The sequence below is a fragment of the Pteropus medius genome, unplaced genomic scaffold, assembly GCF_902729225.1.
Source record: "Pteropus medius unplaced genomic scaffold, Ma_sr-lr_union100, whole genome shotgun sequence".
Taxonomy (NCBI): Eukaryota; Metazoa; Chordata; class Mammalia; order Chiroptera; family Pteropodidae; genus Pteropus; species Pteropus medius.
In genome coordinates, this window is record NW_024354503.1 from 1,849,284 (window position 1) to 1,877,205 (window position 27,922).

The 27,922-nt window shown below is 34.7% G+C and overlaps 1 protein-coding gene across 3 annotated transcripts in view; it reads left to right on the top strand.

Moving 5' to 3' along the window:
- The window catches only part of CDC42 (cell division cycle 42), a 38,946-nt gene extending 11,842 nt beyond the window's left edge, over positions 1-27,104 (top strand). For 2 of the 3 annotated variants that reach the window (XM_039854651.1, XM_039854652.1), the window contains exons 2-6: positions 10,611-10,765; positions 13,109-13,181; positions 20,605-20,714; positions 20,833-21,030; positions 25,604-27,104. In XM_039854651.1, the coding sequence (XP_039710585.1) occupies positions 10,661-10,765; positions 13,109-13,181; positions 20,605-20,714; positions 20,833-21,030; positions 25,604-25,693 (576 nt within the window). In that variant the 5' untranslated portion in view covers positions 10,611-10,660 and the 3' untranslated portion in view covers positions 25,694-27,104. Of the gene's footprint in view, positions 1-10,610; positions 10,766-13,108; positions 13,182-20,604; positions 20,715-20,832; positions 21,031-24,119; positions 24,305-25,603 lie in introns of those variants that run through there. The other variant, XM_039854653.1, reaches the window with a different exon arrangement.
- The last annotated feature ends 818 nt before the right edge of the window (positions 27,105-27,922 follow it).

Here is a 27,922-nt window from a genome sequence, read left to right on the forward strand (position 1 = left end):
TGTTCCTTATTGTTTCTGGTATTTTTATTTTTTTGAAAGCAAAAATTTGTCTTGTGTATTATGTCCTAATCTGAAACCACATTTTGTTTTCTAGATACATGATTGACTTTCAGTTAGCACTTTGATAGAATATAAACACAGTTCCCTACACAAGATTGCCTAATCAGATTCTCAGTTGACTGCTTACCTGAGTTATTTCACAATGATAAAAAAGAGCTCATATTTGAGTGTTAAGTGCTACCTACAGAGGAGTAACTGATTCTTACAACCTATGATGTTAATGCTATTTGTTTTACAAATGGAGAAATAAAGTCTTTAAGGGGTTATATAGCTTGCTCAAAGTCATTCAAGAATGGGGTTATGAGCTGAGGGCTCCTTGACTTGAAAGCTTCTGTGCTTGACTGCTACTCTGTATTGTCTTCCTTGGCCATATTGGAGACTTGATAAGTGTTTGTTGTATGATTAAGTAATGTTATTTTGTCTCTTCTTAAAATAGAGGTGGATTACAACCCTTTTTGTAACATTCGGAATTCTCTGGCTACAAAGATGAAATTTAGTTTAAACTGTTCTTTCAGATCAGAGTGAGAGGATTTCAAAAAGGATTGATCAAGTTAGCAAATAACCCTGTCAAGTAGAAGCACGGGTTTTTCTGAGTTTCCTCTTATTTGTAGTGTTTAGATGTTTTCATTTAACAGTAGTAGTTCTAATATTTATCATAGGGCCATTTTGTGTTTTGCAAATTTTAATTGGGGATGAGGATAAGATACCATATTAAGCGTTTACTCTGTGCCAGGTGATATATTAGTTGCTTTATATACATTACTTCATTTCTCTTTATAGCAATTTTTTTTGAGTTAGATGTTATTGTGTAGATGAGAAAATTAAGATATAGAGGTGAAGTAACTTGCCAGGATCCCACACATTAAAGTGGAACTAACATTGCAACCCATATTTGCTTGTCTTTAGAAATCATATGCTTTTTTTCATGTTATTACTTTAGTTAACAAGGTTTTAAAAATTTTTTAAATTTTTATTTTTTCTTGCTCTAAGTATATGCTCAGTATTGTATTAGGTGACTAGGGAGGGAAAGAACTATAAGCCTAATTTTTCTCTCAGAGATCCTAAAATATTAGAATAAGCACAAGCCCATTAGCATAAAAACAGCATGATTAAGTAGTCAGTGTGATTCACTTGTTCAGTATTTACTGTGCCCAGTACTGAGCTATTTTCTAGAAATACATACTGCAGAGCCCTGCCTTTACAGAAATTTTCTTATTTTTTATCTGTATCCCTTACTGTAATATAACAAATAACAAGATAATTATAGATTAAAACCATACTATAAAAGGAATAAAAAGGGCAATATGATAGAAGTAGGGAAGGAGGGAATTGGATATTACTCTGGATAATGTGCTTAGGGGGATTATTTTTTGAGTTGATGATTTGAGCTAATATCTGAAGGATAAGAAGTCAGCAGCTTTTAGAACTGGGTAAGGAATATTCTTGGCAAATATGAACACCTGAAGGCAGGACAGGGCCTCGCATGTTTGAGAACTATAAAGAGACCTGAGTAGCTAGAGCATGGAGAGTGAAGTAGAGGAGTAAGAAATAATGAGATTTAAGAGGTAAGGCTGCGCCATGGGAGTTCAGAAAATTGAGGCAGTTTTTGATAGCTGAAATACTTAGGGAAGGAGTTTCAGATAAGATGGGATTTGGGGGTGGAAAGTTAGCATAGAAATAGGATGAGTTGTAAGGTCAGACATCCATGGTTTGGAGAGATGATGTGAATAAAGGCATAAACTTTGAAATAAGAACTAAACCATGTTAGATCATTTAAATAGTAACAGGCAATTGGCAATCGATTAGATGGGCAGAGTAAGATGCAAAGAAACTGGTTGAGCAATGTCAATCCTATTTTCCTCCAGACTGTCTAGATCTCAACTGTGGCAAATCCAGATTTGAGATTTGGGATAAGCAAAATGCTTTTATCTTTTGTTATCTGGTCTTTTGCACGAAACTGCCCTTTCTTAATTAAGAGAATAGAATTATGTTGCCCTAAATTTTTCCCAGAATGGGAAAATTGCATATAAAGGTGTCGTTATCAGTAATGTAATGAAGGAAGACTATGTTGGGAGGTACGAGAGGGATGATGTCTATTTATTGTTGGCATTCCCTACTTAGGATTGTTGCCCCAAGAGGACATGGACTTTGTTGCAGGCATACTGGAATATGGCTATGTGTAGGACAATGCTTTGCACCTATTTGATGCTTAATAGGGTTTGTTGAATGAGTGAATAAATCTACTAGTCTTGAATATTTTGAGGGAAAAGCTCATTGTAATTTCCATTCTCTTCTAATCAACCACTTAGTACTCCTATATGTTATTGCACTTTTTAATTTTTCCAAATTGTTTTGACATATTATATTTAAAACATATAACTTATTTAAATATGAACTAATTGGATTTTTAAATGTTATTTATTTTCTTGTCATATGTGAAATAATGACTGGCTGGCGTTCTTTCCTTTTTGCCAATTTGAGGAAGGGAAACTCATCATTATAGTAAAAATAAGGACTTGCATTCTGACTGGATCAGACATTTTGGAGTGAAGTCATTTTCAGGAATGAAGCTGACACAAAAACTTGTCTAGCAATGCCGAAAACAGCTTTTACCACATAGATTCATAATCTTTCATTTTATGAGTGCTATTGTCAGCATTTTTCCTCGTTTCATTTTTGTCATCTCAAGGACACATAGAACCTTAAGACTTGACTCTCAACTTTCTAATGTAGGTTGTGACTTCACAACATAATGTCAGTTTCTGTCACAAGTGGCAGAAGATGGAGCAATTTGAATAAATGCTTTAAGTGCTTAATATTTGCCATCCAACACTTTTTATGTGTTAATGCATTTAATTGGCAGCTGGAGATACTAGGAGTTTTGCAGCCATTTTGTATGTATATATGAAGAATTCAAGGTGGTATGTATTTGTCAAAAACTGAAAGAAACTTGTTTTATGCATCTGAAAAGTACATACAGGATGGTGGAGGGAAACCCTAGTATTTTTCCAACAATCAAAAGCTGTGGTAGTGCTGTTGTCACTTACTTTCTGCCTGAGTCTGTTTCTCTGGTTTCTTCCACTATTTTTTTGGTGAACTATCTGCCAATTTGTAGTATTCACCAATCTCATGTCAAAAATCAACAAGAGAAAAGCAACAACAGGGCTCTTCGACATGTTCCATGGAGACCTTGTCCTTTAAATGTCTATACTGACTTGCTTCTAGAGGTGAATAAGTAGAAGTTTTGGGGGAAAGTAAGGTTACTAACAGCTATTCAAGGATAGAAGAGAACAAAATAAGATTTGTTTGCTTTTTGAAAAATTAAAAATTTTATTAGCCTTATTAAAGTAAAACAAGTTAATACATAATTTCTTATTTTTATAAGATCACTGAGAGGAACCATATTTCTTGATAGGATTATGATTTGCGTTAATTTCCTGTTAGAATAGACATTTGTGGAACATAAACAAATTAAAGCAACCAGTCAGCTCCTAGAGAAGATGTGTTGGTTGGCTTGGGAGTGAGAAGGTGGAAAAATGTCTTAAAATTTTTTTCTCAGGAGGATTTTCCTATAAAGGAAAAAAATTCGATAACGAATAAAATATTTAAGACCAGGTGTTCTTACCTAGCTTCTAATTTATTATTTTAAGAAATATCTAATTGCTATATTTACACATAAAAAATTCAGAACAAAATGATTATTTCTCATGAAGCTCAATCAAGTAAACAGGGTCTTGGATTTTATTTCACTCTCCTTACAAGCTAATATTTTAGTCTGGTATTGTTTTATGAATACTGGAAGAAGACATGAGACTGGGTGAGAGACAAAGGATTTAATTAAGGCGCAGCCAGCAGCAGGAGATCAGTTGTGTGTGTGTTGCTTCTCCTTATCCCTAAAATTTCCATGCAGGAGATGCAGTGAATTTGTGTCACAGCAGAGGAACACTGAGCTTGGGGAACCCACTATTTAATAGCAAGTGAGAAACAAGCTTGCTCTTTGTCCCAGAAGGAGACATTGATGTGCCCTTCAAGGTCATTTGTTGCAAACACAGCTCTCTGCTATGGCCTGTGTAAGAGCAGTCAGGGCCTTTGCATTCTCAGATATCCAGCAAGATGGTTAGGAGCATGAGAAATCCATGGATGACTGTCTCTTCCAACACAGGTTGTCTATTTTTTACTAATTGAAAGATATTTTATAGAATTACAATTTTTTTTTTTCAAATTGGAATGGGTACATTTATTATTAAACACTGAGGCAACTGCTGATCATATTAAGCTGCTTTGGCGTTCTATTAGGGCAAATACCTTTGAGCAGAATATGTATTGCTTTGACTTTTTGAATAAATGCCACAGTTCTCTAAGATTATTTCCTGTTTATGGAGGACTCTGGAAACAAATTGTAATGTTCAACAAGAACTGTCTTTATGTGGCTTGTTCTGTATGTGCCAGATATTTGAAGAGTTGGAAAAGAATGTCAGGATACAACGCAGTTAACTTTCTGGCTTTGGGGCAAGTCCTTTGCGTTTAGACTAGAGTATCTGCAAAATGATGGGGTTAAGTTCATTAAGGGATATTTCTCTTAAAAAAAGCTTCTCATTCTTTATCTAGAGCTCAAGGATCCCAGAAAACTAAAGGGACTTTAGTTCTGAGATTCTCAAAGAGTCATTGGACCCCCAAAGCATTTAAGAATCTAGGAAATAAGGGTTGTGGTGTGGCTGGCTGATGGAGTGATGGGTATAGAGAAGTGTAGAAGGTATACATTATTTTACAACTTATTTTTCTTGTGATTGGCAGAATCATTTTTTATGCTTTTAAGTTGCTTAACCCCAATTCTAAGTTCTAGTGCAAATGAACTTCATTATTAAAAAGGGAAGTGTTTAGTTATTTGTGCAAAATAACTTTTCCACTTTGAATAGCAAAATGGTATTTGGAACTACATAGCCTCTTAGCTGCCATAGTGATTAGACATTGTTTTAACGGGAAGTTAACAGGATATACAAACATGTCTGGCCTAGTTTCCTCTACGTTGTTGAAGATGGCATTGTACGTATTGCAAAACAGAGTCTCTTCCCTGGTAACTTGCTTCCTCCCCCTTTGTGGGTCATCTGGTGACATTTTAATACATGAAATTATTAATAATACATGTCAGATGCTTTGTAGAATAGTTAATTAAATTGGAACTTAACTCTGGAATGACCACTTTTGTAATGATAGCTCTATATTTAACTCATTTTTAGTAGGAACAATGAGTACTGTAATTATTTTGGAAAAAAAATGTGCTCCTTTCTGAGTTGGAATTGTTGATGTTTTAAAACTTATATTGTCTTAAAAGTTTCTTTAATCACTGAAGTAATAGCTAACATTTACTAAGCATTTACTGTATGCCAGGCACTGTTTTAAATACTTTACATACATATATTATCTTATTTAATCAACTTATCCTATGAGGAAGGTATTACTGTTTTTATCTTTTGAAGGAATACTGAGACACAGAAGTTAAATAACTTGACTAAGGTCACGTAGCTAGAGTGGTAGAGCCAGTCTGACTCCTGAACCAGTGCTCTTAACAGGAGACTCACAGTTTCCAACAGATTGCTGAACTGTCAGGAAACCTAAGAAATGGAAGATTTGTGGTTATAGAGAAAGGGGAAGAGCAATTCTTATTCTCTTGTGTTCTTTCTCCCCAATAAAATTCAGTAGTTGTCTGCAGGGTGAAGAAACAGGAAATGAACTTAACTCCTGTTTCTTGCTTCCTCTTCTGCCTTCCTCTTTCCAGTCCTGGCACTCTCATGGGTATGTACTTGCCACCTCCATTTGCAGTGATCATGTTTGTTTTTATTAATGTCAGTTTCCAGGCCAGATAGTATAGTACAGTGTTATAGAGCAGGGGCTTTTGACAGTCAGATTGCCTGGGTTTAAATTTCAGTTCTACCATTTACTGGCTCATTAATATTAGCCTAGTTACTTAAGTTCGCTTTTCTTACTTATAAAATGGGGATAATATACACCTCATAGGGTTGTTGGGAGAATGAAATGTTTGAATATGTGTAGTGTGTTTAGAACAGTATGTGGCACATAGTAAGTGCCAAATAAGTGTTTGCTACTGTCACTGTTATTTGAAAATACTTTCAGATTGAAGCACCTCTGAAGTATCTTAGTTTACGATCTCTCAATATCCAGTGTGAGTTTTTCATTACTAAATACGTAAAATGCCTGGTTGGTACAATTAGTTCAGATTGATAATTCGGATTCTACTTTTAAGAAACTGCTAGATGACCTAAAATGCCAGTAATGTTTATCTTAGTTTAGATCCTTGTGTTACTGGTATTCCTTGTCTTGCTGTCATATAGGACAGTGGTTCTTAAACTTCATTGCACATTAGAGTTACATAGGGAGTGTTGAATTCTGATTTATTAGATTTAGGGTGAGGCCCAGGGATCTGAATTGTTAACAAACCCATTCCAAAGTAATTCTGGCTCTGGTGGTCTGAGGTGATAATTTTGAAATTGCTTATTTAGAGGTTGAATTCAGGCATAACAGGAAAAAGATTATAAAAGGTAATAACTGTCAGATTTTTCTTAGTTTGCGTGGAGGCAGTGATGATTTATAAACTGAAAAAGCATTTAATTTGATATTTAAAGATAGTGGTGGGTCTCTTCTCATACCTAAATTATTTTGTTAACACCTATTAGATAACTTGGTTTTGGGGATTACTCTATAAATACAGAAATAATACAGGAAATACAGAATGAAATAATAGAGGAGTCTTTAGGTGAAGAAATATTTGTGTGGATTTCTTGGTTTTTGTGTCATTAGTTAAATAGCAAATATACTCAGTTCATTTTAACCTGTGTTTCTGGTGTGCCTGCTGTGTGCAAAACATGAAAAGAAAGAAGAAAGTACCATGTAAATTTTGACCCACTGCATTAAAATAGATGTGATGGGATCAATTTAGTTGGACATTTGGTAGAGGGAGTCATGTGTATTGAGTACATGCTACGAGCCAGCTCTTTTCATATTATTTAATCTTTATAATAACTGTGCGAGGTTTTGACATAATTAGTTCTGTTTTACAAATGAGACAATGGAGACAAAAGCAATTAAGAAACTTGATTAGGTCACTAGTAAGCTCTGAGCAGAGATTAAAACCCAGACTTTTCTGACTTCAGGTTAGGAAAATTATTACTTTATGTATTAAGTTTATGTGTTTTGGATATTCTTTCCAGCTTATTAGGCAGACACGCAAGAAAGACCCAATTGGCTTAGGGCTGTTTTTCCTAGTCAGAAAAGATAGGGACTTCTAAAAGTTCTCAAAATAATATTGTTTGTTTAGTGATCTATCTAAACTGTATGCAGAGCACATTTCTCTTACACAACTTCTGTTTACCTATTACCTTCCACTGGAAAATCTTAAAGATCTTCCTTAGAAAAATTGACATTTAGTTATAATGAATTTGTGCTTAAGAATGCAGAAATACTTTTTAAAATTACACTTTCAAAACTGATGCGCTAATTGGAAATACTGTTACCTTTGTCTCTAAACTTGCATCATAGATTTCTTCTACCACAGATTGTGTTGTATCCCTGTTGAAAGTGTTGAAAGTTTCCTGGTGGCCAGAATGATCTCATTTTAGCATTGTCTTGTTGGTGTCAGAGATAGAGAGGTACTGCATTTCAGGTTTCCACTACACACAAAAAACAGTACTGTATTCTAAATCTGCTATTTGTGAATGGGCTCCTTGAGACAGTTCATTTTGATGGCATTTCCAAATATATCTATAATATAAAAGGAATTCAGCTTGAATCAGATGTAAATTCTTTAATACAGTTATTAATGATAGTTTTCTTTTGGAATATTTTATTTTATTTATTTGTTATTGTTATTATTATTTTACACCTACAGCATCCGGGCTTCCTAGGTACCATCCAAGTACTAACCAGGCCTGACCCTGCTTAGCTTCTGAGATCAGAAAGGATTGGGCCTGTTCAGGGTGGCATGGCCGTAGACTCTTTGGTAATATTTTAAATGAGCTCTGACCTTCTCCATCACAGCTTGTGGAAGATTGTGATTTAGCCATGAATAGGCAGTCCTATTCATGGCATTAACCATGGAAGCTTTTTGTTCTCAATTTCTTATTCCCTAGGAAATTTTAATGGAAATTTCAAGAAAGGATAGCTCTTCTTTCACTAGAAGTTTAAAGTTTATAAACAGCCTGTTGATCTTGTTTTTGCTTATTAGTATGGGTTATAAGTCCTAGATACAGAATGAAGATAAGGAACTTTATATTTAGGTATGACAATAATTTGACTTAAACCACAATTAAAACTCAAAAACAGCATTTATCTCAGATGTTTTTGAGACAGTCTCAAAAGTTGTCAAATTTACTGTAAAGTTACTTGATAAATCCGAATATTGCTATAATTATATTGATTCTAAAATATTTTCTCCCACATTAAACACCTCTGAATTTAGGATATATTTTAAAATCATTGTTTTCTTAGAGTCTATGAAATACAGTAATTAGGATTTCAGTTATGCTGCTGTAACAAAGAAATCCAAAATACTAGGGGTTAATGAGAGAGAAGTTTATTTCTTATGTAAAAGTCCTGGGAGTTTCTTCAGGGCTGGCCCCTCCTATTGTATTACTCATCCTTAACATGTAATTTCTGTCTGTGGTTCAGTATAACTGCTTCAGCTTCCATCATCATGTCTGCATCCCAGCCTAAAGGCTAGAATAGGGGAGACACTACCCCTTGTTTTTAAGGCTAGTCCACTCCCATTTGCTAAAACTTAGTCTCAATGGTCACATCTAGCTACAAAGGAATTTAGAAAATGTAGCCTTTACTAGGTGATATATGCTTAGGTAAAAATTCTGTTACTAAAGAAGAGAGGAAGTGTTGGCAGACAGCTAGCAGTCTCTGCTACTGTGATCAAACATTACTTTCTATTCAGTGTTTATGATTAAACTCTATGTAAAAAATTACCTCATACTAATGGTCAGGAGAAATAGAAAGTACAAGAACTGAACCCGAAATAGATTTGTAGTCCTCTGGAAAATATTCTGCAGGATGATCAGAACTGTCTCTGCTTTTCTTCACTCTGAATTGAAAAGAAATTCTATAGAAGACCTTGGGGTTTTTTTTGTTTTTGTTTTTTTGGTCTTTATTATTAAGTAAAAGACATTCTTCTAGAGCAGTTCTCTAGAATTAATTTAATACTCAATGTGTTTGATTAGTTAGGGATCAAGATCTTTAACCTTTAATGTTATATTAGTATGAGTGCTTCTCTAGTGGATTAGAGGGGAAAGAGAAGGAAAAGGATAAAAAGAGGTTAAATAAAGAAAAACAGATGGTTTTGATGAGGAAAGGGTGAGTGTGCATTTCCTGTGGGTTACTCACTCCTGATGTATACACATAGACGTTAACAGGCATTTATAAATCATGATTAAGAGTTGTGAGAGGTATTGTAGGAGCTTATAGGCATGACATCTAATCTAGAATTAGTGGTTCTATGACATTTTTATGTTTAATAAGGTGGCAGCTCTAGCCAACAAGAAATTGTAACCCCTTCAGGAATATAATCAAAATAGGGCTTAATTTTAAAATGTAGGTACACAGGGGTTTTTTTTTTTTTTTTTATTCTTCTGAAAAAAACTTAAAAATTTTCATTGACTCTAAGATGTCATTTGTCCCAACTTTGTAGATATCAAAATGTGTGGAAAAGAATGACTGGTAATGATTGTAGGGAACCTTCAGTAAAGACATGTTCTTATTGTAGAGTTGTTTAAATGTGAAAACAAGCATCTTAGGATTGATGAAATATAATAAATCTTTGGTGCATTTGTAATTGTTAGCTTCTTAGAATGGAGGACTGTAGTAAGAGAAGCTAAAATAATTGTATCTGTTTATGTCAGTATGCTTTAATCTTTTGCATTATGAAAATACAGGTTTTGGCCTCTTCATGCCATGAATATTGAATTAATAACTAGGAAGCCTGGTGCTAAAACAGCTGGTGAGATGATGGATCACCCTCATCTTTGTCCAGTTCCTTATGTTGCGCATCTGTTACGGGGCAGGGAGGTGGTGGTGCTCTGCTGCTCATTGTTATAATCTGAGTAACTATAGCTCTAGGGTTGGATATATGAACCATTCTTTAAAACAGTGGCTTTTATTGCAGTCTGGTACACATACACACATGCATGCGTGTACACATACAACTTAAGGAGAAGTGTCACAAAACAATACTTGGCATAGTACATGGGATTCATTCTGAAACAGCCTCTTCTTTTTCATTATAAAAAGAAATCATGCTGCTTTTTACATCACTGTGGACTTTTTAAAAACCAACAAAGTCAAAAAACCAGGGATCAGAAACTTTTATTTATTATTGTGACTTTGAGCAAGTCACTATTTCCCTTTTTAGGTTCTTTCAGCCATAATAATGGGGTGCTAGTTCTGTTCTTACTCTGAAAGAGTGAACCTATTGTTAGGTGAAGAAAAAAATACATATATAAGTACAAATAAAGAAACGATTTTAATTCTCTTTGTAGGTCATCATCGGATTTGAAATATTTAAAGTGGATAGAAAACTGTTTCAGCAATGCAGACAATTAAGTGCGTTGTCGTAGGCGATGGTGCCGTTGGTAAAACATGTCTCCTGATATCCTATACAACAAACAAATTTCCATCTGAGTATGTACCAACTGTAAGTATAAAAGCATTTATCTGGTAGTGAAATGTATTATAATTTGATACCTTTTTGAAAACTCTCTGTACTGAAATTTTTCTGTTGTCTGCCTTTGTTTCCTGTTTTTAAAGATCTTGACTTCTCATGGGTAAATTATATACACTTTAAAATTAAACAGCTGAAAAATCAGTGGAAAGTCAGAAGGGGTGACACAAGGGTTTGCAAGAAGTGCTGGGAGGCAAAACTCCAATAGACAAGATTCTAAAGAGTGGTGGTCTCAGTTTGGAGAAGTATGCTCTACATCTTGGAATGAGGTGACTTTTTTTTTTTGATTAATGAGTGCTTAGAGGTCCTCTAGGATGCTTTTGGGGGTCTGGTAACTTCTGAGAAAGTAGTATGTCTGTACTTATTCTCCTTAAAAGAGAATAGTAGAAGAGAATCTTCAGGAGCTGCTCTTAGCAGTAGTGAAGCTCCAAACTGGTTTTTAGGGGCAGAGAAGACCTGCATTTGTTATGAGAACACCAACAGAAGCTTTGGGGAGTTTTTTTCCCACAAATCTTAACACCTCCTTGGAAAAGTAAAGGGAAAAATAGGAGTAACAAATTTAATGAAGTGAAAGAGAGACAGACAGAGTTATTCAGAGTAACAGTCACTCGTGAAAGAGTGAGTTTGGGGATCCAGTGTTTGTCCCGGGTTGTTTGACCAACTCAGTGGTGTAATTATGTTAAACATAGATGTCCATTCAGTGGTGGGAGGGGAGTAGTGTTGGCCTGGCTTGGCAACAGTCATCTCTGTTAAGCGAGCTATTTTAGGGGCAAAAAGCATCTATGTAGATTAATATGGGATTAGTATTGTTTGTAAGTAAAAAGGAAGAAAATGTACTTTAGGTTAATCTTCAGATACATGAACATTATTAGGAGGGTGAATTGTTAAAGGCTTGGTAGTATAATAATGGAATTTATTATACTGCCCACTTTGTTATGTTTAATTGGAATTGATAGTCTGTAATGTCCCAAGGCAGGTAAAATGATTGAGGTAGGCTAAGGCTGTAGGAAGAAAGATTAGGTTTCTTTGAGGGGGAGAATTTGGAGGAATAATTAAATACAAAATCATATTTTTGTATTGGCCCACTGTAAATGAAAGAAGTTCTGAGGATGTGAAGGAATTTTCAGGAGACTTTTAGAGATATATATATCTTATTTCACAGTAAGGGCAACTATCAAAATTTTTGTGTTTCAGTCTCCATTAAAATTATTTTCTATAAACATTTCTGAGTCTGTTTAATGACTTGTTATTAGGTGTTCTGTTTAAGGTGGGCTCATAGGTGTTTTAAATATGTGTTTGTATGTGGTTCTCTACAAAAGAGTTAAGTATGACTTAAGAAAATAACCTATATGGTTTGAGAGCTTAACCGCATTCATTACATTTACTTGTTCTTGTCATCAAGAACTGTCTTTCCTTTAACTGCCACCTTTCACATGCCCTTGCTTCCCTTCTTGTTTACATTTAAACAAGCTACTAACCCATTAAAACATGAACCAGAAAATTAGTGTTAGATAGCTAAAAGGTTAAAATATATCCTTCTCCTAGTTGGAAATCATTGCTTTTCAATTGTAAATTAATTCAGAAGCATCTATGACTTAGTGTTGGGTCTTTTTTCATCTCATACCATTACCTCCCATTTTCACAAATAACTTAGTACGACCAATATTAGTATCTATTGTGTTTGTCATGGGTTTTATAGTCTGTTTACAAATAAAGCATCTAGTCAAAGAAGGTACCTTAGGTTATGTAGTTTGTACCCAGTAGCATGAGTTTTATTCATGAAATAATAACAAATAATTTGCCAGCCTTTTCTTGGACACTTTCCTTGAGTACCTTGATAGAACCTTTGTTTCTCTCTAATGGGTGTGTTGGTACCCTCTTCTTGTTTTAAACCATGAAGGAGAAAAGATTTTCCGGGATCTAGGAGATTTTAATTCTAGATTAAAAGGAAATGGTCTGTGAGGAAATAAATAATTTCTTAGAAATCAGATTGAACATTGAGGTAAACTTTACTGTCTCAAAAATTTCAAACTTGAACAGGATTTTTTTCATAGCTAGGGATTCTGCTCCTGGGATACCGCTCAGTCTTCTGTGGCTTTTTATTGAGGCCGCTGGGGTAGAGCAGACACTCCAGAAAATGTCCCCTGTCACTTTTTCCAAGAAGCATTTAGCTCATGCAAGGTTGGTTAGATAAGGAAGATGGACTAAGAGAGGACTGAGTCTTAGGAAGGAAATACTGCTTTAGCTTAAGCGTTGTTCTATCCCATTTTGACCATCCTCTTGCATACTAACAGTGTTGTATTTTTGTGTTTTTAGGTTTTTGACAACTATGCAGTCACAGTTATGATTGGTGGAGAGCCATATACTCTTGGACTTTTTGATACTGCAGGTGAAAACTTGATATCTTTTATAATGTTTTGGTCTATAACTATGATAGTTGCTGGTGGTTTGTCTTTTTTGGAAAATTTTGCGAAACTAGCTTTTTAGCAAACAACTTGCCTTTTAATAATAGTTGGAAGGATTGACTATCATGATGATTGATGTTTGACCAAGAGGCAGTCCCAGACCTGGAATGTCAAATAGGAGTTTGGAGTACCCTGTGTGGATGGTGTGGAAGGAAATAAAGTTGGATGAGAGCAGAGTATATTAGCTGTATTATCACTCCCTGAAATTTGAAGGCTATTTAATATGTTTCTTTGTATAATATATGTACTTGTATAATATATGTAGCTTCTTATGATATAAAGCTTATTATTTTATACTACATTTGAAAGTATTTTGAGAGTGAACCAATATCTAGCTCATAATTATTGACATTCGTGGTCAGGTTTTCAAATGAAAGGAACAACTTTCTTCAGTATACTGAATTCCTCAGTGTTATTTCTTCTTGTTTTAACAGTGGCTGTACCTCTTAATTTCTGACCTGTCATTTGTGTTATTTGTAGCTCAGTTAGCAAAAGGAAATTTTCAGAAAGTTATCCTTTTACTTTGCAGGAATTCTAAAACTTTTCACTTTTTGAGTTACTCTCTCACTGTCTGCCAGTTGACATTGCATTAATGGAATTTATTATACTGCCCACTTTGGGAAACTGTCTGGATTCAGTTGGGAGGGTGAAATGGAGAGATAATAGTAAACAGTTAAGTTTAGAGATCAGTGGCTTTCTAATGGTGTCTTAGGCCTTTAAAATTTTTATGAATTAAAAATAAGAGTAATGGTATATTAGAAACTTGGAAAATAGAGAAAATGAAATAATGACCTGCCTGTATTGTGATAGGTGAGGGATTTTTCTGTTTTATATATGCCCTTGGAAGCAGTTTGTATGCAGAGAAAAGACAATTATGGCTACTTGGGGTTGAAAATTAGTTTTAAATTTTATTTCCAAATTTCACAGCTTATTTTTATGTCTATATATTGAAGTACATAATACAATAGAATTTACGTATTTTAAGTTTTCCTTTTGATTAATTTTGCTGACTATATCATCATGTAACCTCCACCATAATCAAGATACTTAAAAAGTTTCTGTGCCCTTTACAGTCCCTTCCCTTCACCTGGCCCCAGGAAATCACAGATCTGCTTTTTGTCACTCCACTTTTGCTTTTCTAGAATTTCATATACATGGAATTATACAATATGTATAGTCTTTAGTGTTTGATTTCTTTTACTTAGCATGAGATTTATCTCTGTTGTGTGTATCAGTTGTTTGTTTTTATTGCCAGTAGTATTTAATTCTCTATATATAGCATAATTTATCCATTTATGAGTTGATAGATATTTGAGATCCAATTTTAAGCTATTAATGATGCTGTGAGTATTTGTATACAAGTCTTTGTATGGACGTATTTTATTTCTCTTCCATAAGTAGCTTGGAGTAGGTAAGCCTTTAAATTTATTTGCACAACTTATTAAAATTTTTATTAAAATAGTTTTAACAAATCATTCTCAAGGTGGCCAGTGTCCTTTGATTAATACTGGTTTATTTAACTTAGGCTGGCAAGATTTTAATCCCAATCAGCCTAATTTACAACTGTGTTAAATTTTTTCCAGCATATTAAACTGCATTTATAAATTTAATGTATTCAATTTTCTATTTTAAGCAGTTCAGTTTGCCTGACTTGACAAGTAAAACAGTCTCAAGTTTTTATATACATACTTTAATAAACCTGATAACTTTTGATTTCCTGTTTTAATTTATCTTAAACAGTATTATTTATATACTTCATATTTCTTAACATTTTCGGTTAAAAAACCACAAGTTTAAGATCAGTTACTGAATTACACATTTTAAATTGGAATCAGAAAACTGATCTATCATATTTTTTAATATGACATTATTTTAAATATTATAGACACTTAAATAAGGATAGGTTATTCCTAAACGTTACTTAAAATTGACAATAATATTTGTTTTATTCCATCTCTGTGTTAGATTCTGAATCTTTCTGGGAGTTAAAAGACATTCATTAAACAATTTTACCATCCCAGGCAAGTTGGGGGTGTTTCTATCTCAAGTGGTTGAGGTCATTATAAGTCAGAGAACTTTTTTGACCGACACTGGAGATCAGGTATCCAGGATGAGCCTCCTGTCTTTGATACACTTGAGGCAACTCCACTTCCTTCTCCAAAGCCCTTAATCTTAGAGTCCCGCTCCGTGGTTTAAGTTATACTGTTAACTCAGTTTTCTTTCCACTAAAGCTTTCATCCCCACTGAGATGGCCTCTGACTTTCCTTTAATTGGTTGCATTTAATCTGTTGACCATGTCATTTTGTTCCGAATTCTTTTTATAGTCTTCCTATAACTGCAACTCTAACAGTTACATTTAAATAATATTTAAGATCAGAGATAGGGCACTCCTTCTGTCTCATGGCTGTATTTCTACCTCTCTAGTAACAACACTAAATTCTTGCTATGAGTCCCCAGAGTTACTTTGTTCTTTTTTTTCTGCTTATGTTTTACTGCTGTCTGTATAATTCTCTGTTTAGCTTAATATGCTTATCATAGGCTCTTTCCCGTAATGTATAATCATTACCCTACTACCACCAATTCCTTTTTATGTCAGAATTTTAAATGTTATTCTTCATTGCAAAGATGCAGATTTTGCTTATTATAGGAAAAAATAAAATATAGATAAGCAGAAGGAGAAAGCGAAAAAAGCATTTATATCCAGGGACAATCATGTCTTAGTATATGTCCTAAACAGAGCTCTTCCTTTACGTTCATTGTATTTATACATAGGAGGAAAAAAAAAGGATATTATTTTTTTCTCCTTTCTGTACCTTCCTTTTTCTCTTTAAAAAATATGGTTGCCTCTGTCAGTGATGTATGTTGTCTTCATGGTTGCATGGTAGTCTGTTATGTGGCCGATCGCACCATAATTAAACTTCTTTTGTTAACATTTGTGCTCCATTTTGCAGTTTTCTTTTATATTATTAAGACCTTTTCCTGTACAAACATTTTAATATTTTCACACACATTTTTTGTCACTTTTTATCCTGATTTAATTTCTACATCATAGTGACTTGTCCTGAATTATCATCAATCCACTAAGGAAGAAAATAACATTAGCATATTTAATCTGGATAATGACTTTTTGTTGATAGCTCCAGTTCAGTCCAACTCCAGGAGTCAGTTGCCTTTACTTTCACAAATATCATATTTTCATCACTTTTTCTTCTATACTTAGAAGCTTGGTTCCCAAAAAGATCAATACATCTACTCATTTTCAGTCCTACCATACACATAAAATAGTTTCAGAATTGCTATACCATACCACTGTGATAAACAAATAAGAGTTCAAGATTTGTTTGCAATTCTTTTTTCATTAGTCTAATAGCACACAAAGTTCTTTGTTCCTTGGACTTGTCTTCCCCTCCCCATTCAGTGTGGCTATGTTATTGGGAATATAGTTGGTTCATTTGTTTATATTTACATTAAATTTTTGGTTTTTCTCTATACTCATTTTTATTTACATATGCTCTTGTTTTCTTAGGTTCAGCTTTTGGAAGATATCTTTTGAATTTTAATGTAACCACAATCTCTGTCATTTCAGGTGTTATGGTAAAAGAAAAGAGAAAGCTTGGTCTTTAACACTATACAGACCAGTTAGCTAGAGAGCTGGCAAGTTACTGAACTGTGTGGAGCTTAATACCTTGAAATGTAAAATGTTTAAAATATTCAGAGATGCTGTGAAGGTTGAATGATAAATAATCAAAATTTATAAGTGTATATATGTTTAAAAACTCAGGAGCTGTGTATTTATGATTCATACACTTTACATTAAAAAAAACTGCATAGCGACTGGAATGTTTTTTGGACACAGCTAATATTCTTCTCATTAGCGTATTGATAATGTTCAGAACAGGTCATAGTGGTGTAGTTTGACCTAGTTTAGCTGATTTTTGTTTGTTTTGTTTTTAAACAATAAACTCTTCTTTCATTGAGGTTTTCTAGTATCTGGCCATTTTATGCAATTGTTTAATTATGTTAGTGAGAACAACAGTGCTCTCCATAGAGATACTCATTATAGCCTTGGTCTCTGGTTTAGCGTTATTATAGAATCTTCCAGAGGGGTGTTTTGACTAAGATTTGAGACTTCAGTAAATTCTGCACTAACATATAATAGTCTGGATTTTTGCAGATGTTATACATAAAAAGGTAGGAATGTCAGGGTCCATAACGTCCCTATTTATTTTTGGATTTTTTCCCCATAAGCCTAAAAGGTGTTATGAGATGATTTAGGAGTAAGCTCCATGGCAGAGATGAAGCAGGACCACTAAGTGCCATTAAATGCTGAGTAATTGGTTGAGAAAAAATGTTTAGGTTTTAACCTGTAGTGGTAAATACTACAAAGTATTTATTTGCTTTCTTCTTGTGTTTATCATGTCCTACTAGAATTCTCTAAAAATGTTGCTTTTTGGCAATATTCTCATTTTTTATATGAAATCCTTTCATATTTTTCATATGGACTAGAGTCCTCAGTTCAACCTGACTTAATTTTGCTTGAATTTGAATTTTAAATATGAGGTTCTAACCAAAGAAAAGATCAGCAACCCATGAGATGTAGTCTTGCTTTTTGACATGCGTACAATGTTAAGCAGTGAGCTGGTGTGCTGTTAGAGTTGGTGTAATTTAAGACTGTGTCCAAACCTGTTTACACAGTAGAGTGAAATTTTGTTGATCATACTATATACCTTAAAGGATGCTAAATGATAGCACTGCTTCTGTCTTGAATGAATAATGGCCATTTGTGACATACTCAGAAGATAAATTTTAGCTAGATAAATTATGCTTGGATATTGAAGAATCTTGCTCATCTCAGGGACTGTATTTATTCTATTTCCTTTAATGTAGACTTTGTAGCAGAAGTAGAGGTAAGGTAGCCTGTTTTCGTTTATACAGTCTTCTGATTTTTTTTCTCTTCTGGGAAAGAAAGATTGATATTGTAGACTTGTTCATCACAAATAAATGGACAGACTAATACTGCTTTGGACCTAGTATTAAAAAATAATGGCTATATTTGTTTTCTGTCACCGATCCATCTGAATAGAAGGTTAGTTGCAGATAAAAGATTGGACATTCATTTAGATGCTCTTAGTAGTGCTCAGAAATATAGACTTGGATCTGTTTTGATGTTCACTTATACTGCTTGCAGGGGCCGAATGACTAAAAATGAAGTCTTTTCTAGTCTATGCCAGACTTAATTTTTTGAAATATATTCCATTTGAATAGGGAAAAGGGCTAATAGAAGCTATATGAACAGCTGTATCTCTTTTTTACAAGGCTCTGTTAACTGTTTTGTCTTATTTTTAAAATATTTTTTGTTGTTTTATTGGAGCTTAGATATGTAATACTTCAAAGCTCCAGCTAGTGTTAGAGCTCAGTTAGAGCTGATTTTATTTTGTTTTCTTTAAGCCCATTTTAATCCCTTCCACATATGTAATTTTACATTATAATATAGGAAGTGAAAGTTAGACATCTAAGTGCATACCTTTGAATTCTTTTGATGAACTGTAGCATATTATTGTAGTAAGTATTCAGTGAATGTTAGAGGTGCAGATGGTGATTTTATTGTTTTATAACCTCCTTCATTTTGACTTCTCCTTAAACTTTTAATTTCTGTATTGTCCTGAAGATACCTTTGCTGTCTACTTTGATATATTATTTAACTGGCAATAATAGTAACAGCTTTAATTACACGTTTCAATAGCTACTCTAAATTCTTATATTCTCTCTCAGTAGTGGCCAAAAAAATTTTTTTCATTGGTATACAAAATATTTAACTTTACTATTTCCTCATTAAAAAAAATTTATTGGGATAAAACATATGTTACATAAAATTTACCATTTTGACCATTTTTAAGTGTACAGTTCAGTGGCAATACATACTTAACTTTTTTTTGTTTTTAAGTACATAAGATTGTTATAGTTGTTTTGAATTGGAGTGTTAAATCCTTCCCTTGCAACTCCCCTCTTCTCCCAGTTTGGGAAATATGTATGGCTATTTTAAAAAACTTTTTATCTGAAAATAATTTTAAGCTTGCAAGACAGTTGCAAGACTAGTACCAGGAACCCCCATATACCCTTTAACCAGATTACTAATTATTAACATTGTGCTCTATTTGCTTTATTACTTTCTTTAAACATACATGTACATTAATTTTTCTCCTGAACTATTTGAGAGTAAGTTGCATACGTCATAGCTGTTTAGCCTTGAATAAGTATGTATTTCCTAAGAATATGGATATTATTGTGTAACTATAGTCAGGAAATTTAACATCGACATAGTACTTTAATCTTTCATCTATATTCCAGTTTTGTCAATTGATCTAGGTCCAGTTTTTTTCTGCTTTCTGTACAGGGCCGTCTATTGCATTTAGTTGTCATATCTCTTTAGTCTCTTAATTGAATTCGTTCTTCAGCCTTTTTTTTTTTTTTTGGTCTTTCAATGACATCATTTTTGTAGAATATGGATTCATCCTTTCTCTTCCCCCTTATAAAATATTCCTTATTTTGGGTTTGGTCTCTGTTTCCTCATGATTAGATTCAGGTTATTTGTTTGGAATACTGCAATAGTGATGTGTCTTTCTTAGGATAAAAATCTAGAGGAACGTGATACTCCAGTCATTCATGGTGATGGTAATTTTGATCACTCAAAGTAATGTCCTGTTTCTTCACAATATAATTATGTTTTTCCCTTGTGATTTTTAGATAATCTTTTAGACCTTTCAGATATTCTTTTCATCGGAATTTTCCCCCAAAGATTTAGCACCCATTGATTCTTGCCGAATTGTTTTTTTCTGGGAATTCTTGGTTTCCGATACTGACTGGTCTTAACTAAACATGTAAACCTGCTTTGGAGTCATGAATGAGCAGTGGATTTTTGTCAGCTGGGTTTCCCTGAGATCTTTGTTTCCTTAGATGGTTTCACTGTGATTATTTCTTAACCAAATCTGAGTAGGATTGATTTTTAACCATTTCTGTAGCAACAGTTTATTGTGTTCATTACTTTATGGTTGAGTTGCTAATAGACACAAAGATTGAAAACTATAAGCTGGTAATTATCACATTATAATGAATATATAACAAATTCACTGCTGTCCTAAGGACTTGAAATATTAAATAGAATTTGCCAAGTGATAATATTCTCAAATAGGATGCTATAAAGCCATACATTTTATTAGATAAGTAAGTTGCTTTCTTGTTAATGATCACTGTGCTGTTAGCTGCATGCTTAATCCGTTGACTGACTCGTGATTTTAATGCTGTGAGGACCTCAAGATTTAGCTGATTTCTCTAATTTTTTTCCACTAGGGCAAGAGGATTATGACAGATTACGACCGCTGAGCTACCCACAAACAGATGTATTTCTAGTCTGTTTTTCAGTGGTCTCTCCATCCTCATTTGAAAATGTGAAAGAAAAGGTGAGTTGGCCAGATATTCTCGCCCTGAAAAAGGTTGTCAGAACTTCTACTGACTTCTTAATAGCTTTAGAGGCTTTTGGATTAACAGAGGTTTATTTTTTAAAATACTTTTCTCTAGTGGGTGCCTGAGATAACTCACCACTGTCCAAAGACTCCTTTCTTGCTTGTTGGGACCCAAATTGATCTCAGAGATGACCCCTCTACTATTGAGAAACTTGCCAAGAACAAACAGAAGCCTATCACTCCAGAGACGGCTGAAAAGTTGGCCCGTGACCTGAAGGCTGTCAAGTATGTGGAGTGTTCTGCACTCACACAGGTGAGGACTGTGCGGAACCCCATGTCTGTTTACAGTTGAATACTTTCTGTGAACATTAGGATTCAGGATTATGTCTAACAGTGGTCTGCAATGCTCAAGAAAGCTTCTAGGAAGACTAGTACCAGCTTCGTAGTGTGTGTTCTTTTGCTAGAGGTCTGTGTTTATAGAGAAAATCATTATTCTCTAAGTTAAGCTCTTGTATTGGTGAGCTTCCCAATGTTGTACTTAGTTATTTGTAGTAGTCAGGTACTGATTTTTTTTTTTTTACAGGAAAGGTCCAGATTAGCACAAATTTACAAGCAAGTATTTGCATGATCCCCCACCTCCCACTTAAATTTTCATCTAAATAGATCTGATCTTTTTTTGTCAATTCTGGCAATTGATAATCGATGCTATACTGTTTCTGGGGTAGTTTAACTGGGATAGAGAATTAATCATAACAGAGACTTGTGTCAGAGAAAGAAATTGCTTTAGCTATTTCTCAAGTGTGCTTATATAGTGTCTTTATTCTTATGTTTTTGGAGGCATTCTTTCCTCATGTGGTCCTCTCTTTTGTCTTTCTGAATGATTTAATTGGAACTCTTCTCATAAGCTTGATAGGAAACATCAGATTCTGAGGACAGGGAGCAATGTTAAGAGTATTTAGAGTGAGAGTTATAACTGACCTGTGTGATTTCATCTTCTCCACCTTCATGGTTATTGCTGATCATTTCTCCTGTTTTGAGTCTCTGTTCTGGGGGTAGAGGAAAAAATTATGGAAATAATTAGCATAGAACTTTTATTTCACTGGCATTGGTGCATTGACATTTCGACAATGAACAAGCATGCCTAATTAAAATAGAGCAGGTTTGAAGGAAGAGTGTTTCTTTTTTTAAAAAATTACTTTAATCTTGATTTTATATATATACTGAGGTAAATGGCATATGTAATTACATATTATGCATGTACTAGGTATTTAGTATGTAGAGCCTAGACGTAATTTAATAATCTGTAATGCTAGGTTGGATATTTAAAGGTAACATTTTCTTCTTATTTGGATATTGTACAGGATAATTTCAAGGCCTAACATTCTTCCAAACCCAGTTTGGCAGTTTTTAGTTCTATTGTAAAAGCAGATATTTAAAACTAAAGAACAGTTTACATCTTCTCACGTACAGTACTGATTGAGATTTTTTAAAAAATGCCTGATGCTTTTGTGTTTTGTACCATCCTCAGAAAAATGTTTGTGTGTATGTTGGGGGCGGGGGGAAGGTTGTGTGTGGAACGTGTGTGTCAAATTGTAACTATATGCATCTGTTGCATACCCCTTTCCTCTAAATATGAGTTGCTTTGGGGATAAATGGAGGCAAGTAGGCCATCAGGACCCAATTTTAGGTCACTGATAAAAATTATTTTAGAGAATTGGATGCTTCCATATAAGATTTTTTTTTACAGTATGAACAGATTTATATAGTAAGTCACTTTGCAGAGAATAAGAATTTGAAAAGGTCTTAGCAGCTATATTTTCTTACCAGAGTTTGAAGTTTGGAGAAGTCAGAACAGGTGAAGATAGAAAATGGGATTTCTGTTCATTTTTGGGAACTAGAACTTTTAGGACTCCAGATTCTGTTTGTCGGTTCCTCTAAAACTGAACTCTGCGTAATCAGATAGTGTGGGTAAAGCAAAGATTAGTTTTGTTTCGTAGGGGATTAGTTGATCTTTGTCAATAAGCAAGGAAAGATTTGCTTCTTGTTAAAGAATGCCCTAGTTTTAATAGTGGTCCTCTACTTTTTTTCCCTTATAAAGTATATTTCCCTTTCATTCTTTCTTCTCTTTATATTTGACTATCAACATTTGCTCCTAGATGTTGAGAAAGAATTTCAGAGAACTTTAACTTTTGTTTAGCATTTCTACTTTGTAAATTACTTGGAAAAAAGAAAACTTAACCTCTGCTTCTTTTTAAATACTTATTGTTATTTCTCATTTATTTTGTACCTAATAGAATGTGTAGGTGCCAATCCTTTGGGATGCCATGGTGGGAGTAGGATGGGAGTAGTGTGGGGTTGCACTTGTTACTGAAGCTATGTTCTGGGACTTTTGGGAAATTTTTATTTGGGGTCAAACTGACCTAAAGAACATGTGAAACTTCTTTGGGTGGTAAACCTGTGGTTTCAGATTTAAATGAGTTTAGATGAGTCTATAGACCTGGGCCCACCATACCAGTACTACTGAGTCACACTGTCACATTGGAGTTCTGGCTGAGGTGTAAGTGTATTTCTGCATCTTAATTCCTGTAGATCTGAGAATATTCTTCGTTTTCACTTCATGCTTTTATGCTCTGATACCCATGCGGATACCTTAAAGCATTGGACTGCTTGCTAAAACTCATTCTAGGACCCCATTCTTTGTTTTCTATGACTTGGGTGGTAGTTACTTGCTCTGTTAACATTACTGAATAACTGAAGTGTATGCTGTTTCTAGAGTCTGTTCTTTAAACTATTCCCAGTTGGTACTGTTGAACAATTAACGCTCTTTCTAAATATCTGAACCTTTTTGTTCTGGGAAACTGGTTTACTCTGAAATCCTGATTAATCCCATCCAGATATGTCATTGAATCTAGAAACATGTAGCATGCCTGTTAGTCTGCTATTTGTGTCCTTCAGTTATTCAGGGGCTGAATTCACAGAAGCTTGAAATTGTAATAGATTACAAAATCTGTGTGCCATTCTTTTCATGAGAAAAACTGGGGAATTTACAAGGCTTAATTGTACAATGCATCTATTCTTGTATTTACATATCCATTTTTCTCTCCTGGCATTTTCATTAAAATGTAATAGTACATTTCAAAGTGTGATTGTTTTAGAAGTCAACATATGGCATTTTCATAAAACTGCTTTCTTGCTCAGTTTACCTTTCTTGAGGTAAGAAGTTTCTCTTCGGTTATCTGCTCCCCCAGTAAGGTCTTAAGATCTGCTTTCTGGCCATTATTTTTCTTAAGGCACATTGCTTCAGTGAATTCAGCTCATTTAATCCAGACTGCTATTGTATCTGCTAGTCTTTCTAATCCTCTAACCTGGCTGCTATTCTCTCTCCTCCCCTCTGTCTTGTAGAGAGGTCTGAAGAATGTGTTTGATGAGGCTATCCTAGCTGCCCTCGAGCCTCCGGAAACTCAACCCAAAAGGAAGTGCTGTATATTCTAAACTGTTTTCTCCTTCCCCTCTTTGCTGCTGCTTCCTGTCCCACTACTGTAGAAAGATCGGTTAAAAACAAAGGAATAAAACCATCCTGTTTGAAAGCCTCTGCGTCTTTTTACTCACCACCTTAGAGCAACCTCTGTATTAGTTTTTGATTAAGAATGCAATATCTTATAGAATATTTTTTGTGATCAGTAGTCAAGTTGGGCTTGTTTACTTTCTGCAGCTTGAGTTGCCTGATGCTCAGAGCTTTTTGGTTTAGATTACTATTGCAAAAGGGAACTTGGTCTGGCATTAAGAATGTCCTCTTGGAGAAAATAAGAAGAGTTTTAACACTTCTAGATCTTAGTTCTAGATGGAGAAAATAACACAAACATCATTTTACTCTTATGAACAATTGTTAATTGTAATTGCATGACAAACTTTATGGAAAAAGGGTGGCCTGCTAGTAGAGTGTAACGGGGAAGGGAGAATTCTTTTCTGGTTTTCTTTTGTGTAGTGAAACTTTGTGTTGCTATTGCTTTGGCTGTCTGTGCTGTAGGTGGAGTATTTGTCAGTCTGGGGTGGGAAAGATATTGCTGTATCTGCTATTGCTTATTTTTAACATTATCTTTTAAGAATAGCATTCATTTTAACAGTTGACTTAAGGTTTGTTAATGTTGAGATGTAAAGCTGCCACCTTTATATTTTCCTGCTTCTGATTTTATCGTTGTGAGGGAAAAATACAATTGTGGTTACTTCAAATTTTGAAATTAAAAATATACAATTGTTTGTATAAATGCCTGATGAAGCTTTATTCCTCTTGCATTGACTGGCTCTAGTTTTACGTATGTATCGGGTACCCATGTATTTGCTTCCTTGAGTCTCCTTGGCTTTATCTAATTGGTGGGATAAAGGGAGTGCAGAGTGAATATCTTTGATTGCAGCCACTGTAATTGCTTTCTCCATCTTTGCCTGCGCCTTCCATGTAATAAGATTGCCGCTGCCCAGTGCCCATCCTCTCAGTCCTGTTCCATATCCAGCTGTTTCATTTGTGTGCAGAGCTGCTTCACTTATTTTTTATGTAAAATGTTTCAGCAGCACATTACAAAACTTGAATGAGCAAATGACACGTGCTTGTTTGCTTCTTGTGACATACATTGGTCTGCAGAAAGCTTTTTCCAAGGACAGCTGTCTCACTGATGAATATATACTCTTCTGCTCCTGAATTGCTGGATCCTTCCAGGGCCCTTCCTGGACAAAAAACTTGGTGAAGTGAGACAATTGTGTTGAGATTCAGGGTTGTTTTTAATGTTTCGTTCTTTGCCAACTCTTGGGGGTTTGAATGTTTTTAATTTGACCTTCAACTTCATTATACTGAAAATCAGACCGCCCATTTTTTTCTTTCTACCCCTTTTCAGAAAGGCCTAAAGAATGTATTTGACGAAGCAATATTGGCTGCCCTGGAGCCTCCAGAACCGAAGAAGAGCCGCAGGTGTGTGCTGCTATGAACGTCTCTCCAGAGCCCTTTCTGCACAGCTCATGTCGGCATCATACTAAAAGCAATGTTTAAATCAAACTAAAGATTAAAAATTAAAATTCGTTTTTGCAATAATGACAAATGCCCTGCACCTACCCACATGCACTCATGTGAGACAAGGCCCATAGGTATGGCCCCTTTCCCCCTCTCAATACTAGTTAATTTTGAGTAATTGTGTATTGTCAGAAAAGTGATAAGTACTAGTTCTTGTTTTGTTGTTTCAAAAAAATTTTTTTGTTGTTTTTTTTTTTTGTTTAAAAGCAAGGCATGCTTGTGATGACTCTGTAACAGACTAATTTGGGTTGTTGAGCTGCTCCCGGGTTCCACTCCGGAGAGTGATCTGAGACATTTAGTTTTGTTTTGTTTTGTTTTTTTTCTTTTTATTGGGGGGAGTGTGTGTGGTGTTTGTTTTTATTTAGTCATTTTTAAAAAATTCATTAACCATTAGACAGCCCTTAAGGGGAGGATGATGGAGTGATTCCACATTCCACTTCCTAGATCTAGTTTAGAAAATATGTTCCCCACCTGGTGCTCTTAGGAAGGAGTATAGTAAATGCCTCATTTAATAACATACTCCTTTTTGAAAGTTGCCTTTTCTCTCCACCCTTGAGTAGGTCCAGTATTTGATGAAACTCATGAAAGTGGGTGGAACCTGTCTTGCCCCTCCTCTTTTCTAGGATGCACTATATATGTGACTGTGACTTTCAAGGAAATTTGTTAGCCATTTGCTGATTTTCTTTGAAGTTAATTTCTAACTTCTTTCACTGATAAATGAAGAAAAGTATTGCACCTTTTGAAATACACCAAATGGATTGAGTACATCATTAAAAAAACATTTTTTTCCCTGTCAGTCATTGTCTTATATGCTTAGCATAGATGTGCAGCTTAATAGTGTATCATATGGTGTTCCTAGAACACAGCTGAAGACCTGATATATATGAGGGGTGGTGCTAGAAGACAGATGTCTGTGGAATGATTCACATCCTCTTTCAAGTTGTGAGGATGGAGACCTGCTTCATTAAGAAGCTAGGGGTGGGGTGGGGGTGGGAAGAACATTTAACAACATGGGGACCAGTCAGGGGAATCCCCTTATTTCTGTTCTGCATGAGGAACCCTAGAGCAGCCAGTGAGGCTCTCTAGTTTAATAGAAATCATGGAGAGAGTCTTATGAAGACTCTTCATAAGTGTTAATAGGGATTTTATCAGCTTATTTTGGTTGCAGTTTCCAGTTTTTAAAAATGTTTAGGTAATCTTCTCCACCTTCCCCAAATCCTAATTCTTGTAGATTCATTAGTGTTGAACCAATGCTTTCTCATGTCTCAATTCTTTGTATATGCATTCTTTTCAGATGTATTAAACAAACAAAAACCCTTCACAAGCCAGCCTGGGGGTTGTTATTTTCCCTCCCGACTCTTACTTTTTAGATACGTAGCAGTTGGAACTTGACTGTTACTAACATCAATTTCTAACAAATTTTGAGATAAGATTTTAAAGCTTTATTATTTTCATGTGCTTTTATTTCTTTTCTGGCATTCATTTTGAGATGTTTTTCCCTCCATATTTCCAGGTTTATGCCTGCTCCCCTGAGTTTGGCAGGTAGCCTACAAACTCCTTTTCTTTTATACCAAGTGGGTTCATAACAGTTCTTAGTGAAGAAATGTTCAGGAAGCTCGCTGCTCGTGTTGGAAGGAAGCACACATCTTATCCATCGATTTGTTGGAAAGCAGACAGTTTCTTGAGTTTTCTGTATCAGTGGTTTTCAAATTTTGTTGTTTACTGGAGTGCAGCTTGAGCGGTGGGATATTAAAAAGCTCACCTGGTATTACCGAAACGCAGCCAACAGCGATGCTCCTGTGTTATTAACCCAAACTATTTCTATCAGATTCCAGATTCTGTGCTGTGAATCTGAGTTTGGGACACGTTTTCTTTAGGTGGCAAGAATGATCCATTTACTTTAAAACATCTTACTGATCTGAATGAAAATCTTAGAAAAGAACTGTTAATCCAATAAGGTTGATAAAGGTTCCTCATTTTGATAGCTTTCTACATGGAGTCATGTTTGGCTTGATTCCATAGTATGCTAGAATTAAGCTAGGTTGGTTAGGAAGGGGTTAGGAAGAGGCAGATCTCAGCTTTACTCTCTTAACCAATGTGTCTTATTCTTGATGACCACACCAGGGAGAGGTACCTGGATTGTGCT